This window comes from Corapipo altera, unplaced genomic scaffold, assembly GCF_003945725.1.
Source record: "Corapipo altera isolate COAL_440 unplaced genomic scaffold, ASM394572v1 61156, whole genome shotgun sequence".
Lineage (NCBI taxonomy): Eukaryota > Metazoa > Chordata > Aves > Passeriformes > Pipridae > Corapipo > Corapipo altera.
Genome location: NW_020885955.1, coordinates 4855 through 8309, shown reverse-complemented (window position 1 = coordinate 8309; position 3455 = coordinate 4855). Strand labels below are relative to the sequence as shown.

The following is a 3455-nucleotide window of genomic DNA, read 5'->3' as shown; positions in this document are numbered from 1 at the left end:
CCCCGGGAGCATTCCCGGGATGGCACAGCCCTGGAATGGCACAGCCCCGGGAGCATTCCCGGGATGGCACAGCCCCATCCCACCCTCTCGAGCTCCCCGGCGGTACCTGCGGAATCTCCTGTCCGGGAGCTGCCGGGATTTCCCGGGAGCAGCTTCCAGGTCCCGCCGGTGCCCGGCCAGGAGCCCGTCGGTCTCCAGGGGGTCCCCCCCGTCCCCCTCCGAGGGCGTCTCCAGGAATTCCTTGTCGTTCCAGGCTCCCAGCGGCCCCTCCAGGGCCTGGTAACGGATCTCGATGGAGAGGGAGGCCTGTGGGAAAGGGAGGGAGCACCTGGAAAACCCGGGAGCCGGGAGGAGCTGGTCCTGTTCCATCAGCTCCCGGCTCAGCCCGGAGTCTCTCCTTCCCTCATCCAGAGTCTCTTCTTCCCTCAGCAAAAGTCTCTCCTTCCCTCATCCAAAGTCTCCCCTTCCCTCAATCCAAAGTCTCTCCTTCCCTCAATCCAAAGTCTCTCCTTCCCTCAATCCAAAGTCTCTCCTTCCCTCATCCAAAGTCTCTCCTTCTCTGATTCAGGGAAGGGCTGAGTGGATTCATTGGGAAGAGCTGAGTGGATTCAGGGAAGAGCTGAGTGGATTCATTGGGAAGAGCTGAGTGGATTCATTGGGAAGGGTTGATGGATTCATTGGGAAGGGCTGAGTGGATTCAGGGAAGAGCTGAGTGGATTCATTGGGAAGAGCTGAGTGGATTCATTGGGAAGGGATGAGTGGATTCATTGGGAAGGGATGAGTGGATTCATTGGGAAGAGCTGAGTGGATTCATTGGGAAGAGCTGAGTGGATTCAGGGAAGAGCTGAGTGGATTCATCGGGAAGAGGCAGGAGGTGGCTGTTCCCGGAGGGGGAAGAGGGAATTAAAGCAATAAAAACACCGGGAATGGGCCCGAGGAGGGAAGGAAAAAACGCAAGGAGAGCAGATCTGGGATGCTGGGAGAAATAACTCCGGCTGCTCTCCCTCGGTTTGTTGGGATTAAAGGAACAGGACTCTCCAAAGGAGGAGATCCCAGATTTTTCCGAGCTTTCAGTGTGACAGGGGGAGGAAAAATCAATGGATGGAATCAAATACACACGAATTCCCGAGGACAAAACCGGTGGGTTTGGGATGAACTAACCCAGGGCTGAGGAGGGGCCTCAGAGCCCAGCTGGGAAACAGGGAATCCTGGAATGGTTTGGGTGGGAAGGGACCTTAAATATCTCATTTCATCCCATTCCATGGACAGGGACACCTCCCGTTATCCCAAGGAATCCAACCCGGCCTGGGACACTCCCAGGGATCCAGGGGCAGCCACAGCTTCTCTGGGAATTCCAGCCCAGCCCCTCTCAGCCAGGATCTATCCCACATTTATTCCCACTGGCATTTTCCACGTGGGATATCCCAGGCCTTGCCCTCCGGGGTCTCTCTTCCCGAGGCTCCCTCAGTCCAAACTTATCCCAAAGTTTGCTGGACCAAAGGCTGGGAATGGGTGGTTTGGAGCCCCTGGAGTTGCAAAGGGAGAAGGGACCCGGAATCCTGCTGGGAACCCAAAGGGCAAATCCCTCCCAGCTCTGGTGGGAACAGGGAGTGACCCTTCCAGAGCCTAAAGGGGTTCCAGGAGAGCTGGAGAGGGACTGGGGACAAGGGATGGAGGGACAGGACACAGGGAATGGATCCCAGTGGGAAAGGGGAGATTTGGGGGGGAGATTGGGAAGGGATTCCTGGTTGGGAGGGTGGGGAGGGGCTGGGCTGGAATTCCCAGAGAAGCTGTGGCTGCCCCTGGATCCCTGGGAGTGTCCAAGGCCGGGTTGGAGCCACCTGGGATGGCGGGAGGTGTCCCTGCCCGTGGCAGGGATTGGGAATAAAATGATCTTTGAGGTTCCCTTCCCACCCAAACCACTCTGGGATCCCACGACCCCATCCCTGGGCCGTGGCGCTCCCCCCCCACCCACGCTCGGATCCCTCCCCGTTTGCTCCCATCCCAAACTTCCCACGCCGCAGAAAATCCGAGTTTCACCTTTCCCCTCAGGACATTCCCGGCCGCCTCGTTCCTTCAGATCAGGAGCCCTGGGCTGGGGGATCCAGGGATTGGGGAGGGTCCCCCAACCCCAGAGGGTCCCCCAGGGGTGGGGACAGACAGACAGACGGACAGACAGACAGAGGGACAGGCAGCTGTTTGTCCCCCCCACCCCGTCCCACCTGCGTGGCCGAGTTGTTGTCGTCGATGAGCGTGTCCGTCACCTCCAGCTGCCCCTCCTGCACCACCTCCTGCAGAACCATCCGGAACGTTCCCAGGAGCCTGCGGAGCAAAGGACACCCCGCTCAGGGCGCCAGGGACCCGGATCCGCCAGGGAAGGGCCTCCCGGGAAAAAGTTATCCCGGGATCTGGGGGCTCCCGTTCTCCTCCCGAGGAGGTGGGAGATCCCGGAGCGGAGACCCCGGCACAGGGGGAAAGGGGGAGATGGGAGAGAGGCTTTTCCCAGGGAATGTTGGAAAAGGGGGAGGGTTTGGGAATAGCCTTTCCCAGGGAATGCTGTTGGGATGGGAAAAGAGGAAGGGTTTGAGAACAGCCTTTTCCAGGGAATGTTGGAAAAGAGGGAGGATTTGGGAGCAGCCTTTCCCAGGGAATGCTGTTGGGATGGGAAAAGAGGAAAAGTTTGGGAGCAGCCTTTCCCAGGGAATGTTGTCGGGATTGGAAAAGAGGAAGAGTTTGGGAGCAGCCTTTCCCGGGAATGCTGGAAATAAGGGAGGTTTTGGGAGCAGCCTTTCCCAGGGAATGCTGGAAAAGAGGGAGGGTTTGGGAACAGCCTTTCCCAGGGAATGCTGGAAAAAGAGGGAAGTTTTGGGAGCAGCCTTTCCCAGGTAACACTGTTAGGATGGGAAAAGAGGGAGGGTTTGGGAACAGCCTTTGCCAGGGAATGCTATTGGGATTGGGAAAAGAAGGAGGGTTTGGGAGCAGCCTTTCCCAGGGAATGCTGCTGGGATGGGAAAAGAGGAAGAGTTTGGGAGCAGCCTTTCCCAGGGGATGCTGGAAAAGGAGGGAAGTTTTGGGAGCAGCCTTTCCCAGGCAACACTGTTAGGATGGGAAAAGAGGGAGGTTTAGGAGCAGCCTTTTCCAGGGAATGCTGTTGGGATTGGAAAAGAAGGAGGGTTTGGGAACAGCCTTTTCCATGTAACGTTGTCAGGATTGGAAAAGAGGCAGAGTTTGGGAGCAGCCTTTCCCAGGTAACACTGTTAGGATGGGAAAAGAGGGAAGGTTTGGGAGCAGCCTTTCCCAGGAAATGCTGTTGGGATTGGGAAAAGAAGGAGGGTTTGGGAGCAGCCTTTCCCAGGAAATGCTGTTGGGATTGGGAAAGAGAAAAAGTTTGGGAGCAGCCTTTCCCAGGAACGCTGGAAATAAGGGAGGTTTTGGGAGCAGCCTTTCCCAGGGAA

At 57.4% G+C, this 3455-nt stretch overlaps 1 protein-coding gene across 1 annotated transcript; it reads right to left on the bottom strand.

Moving 5' to 3' along the window:
* Positions 1–83: 83 nt before the first annotated feature.
* Positions 84–2322, bottom strand: LOC113940912 (otoferlin-like; the record flags this gene model as incomplete). Its single annotated transcript, XM_027632060.1, has 2 exons — positions 84–306; positions 2223–2322. Coding segments are annotated over 2 exons (323 nt in total), but the record flags the coding sequence as incomplete, so codon positions are not given.
* Positions 2323–3455: the final 1133 nt, after the last annotated feature.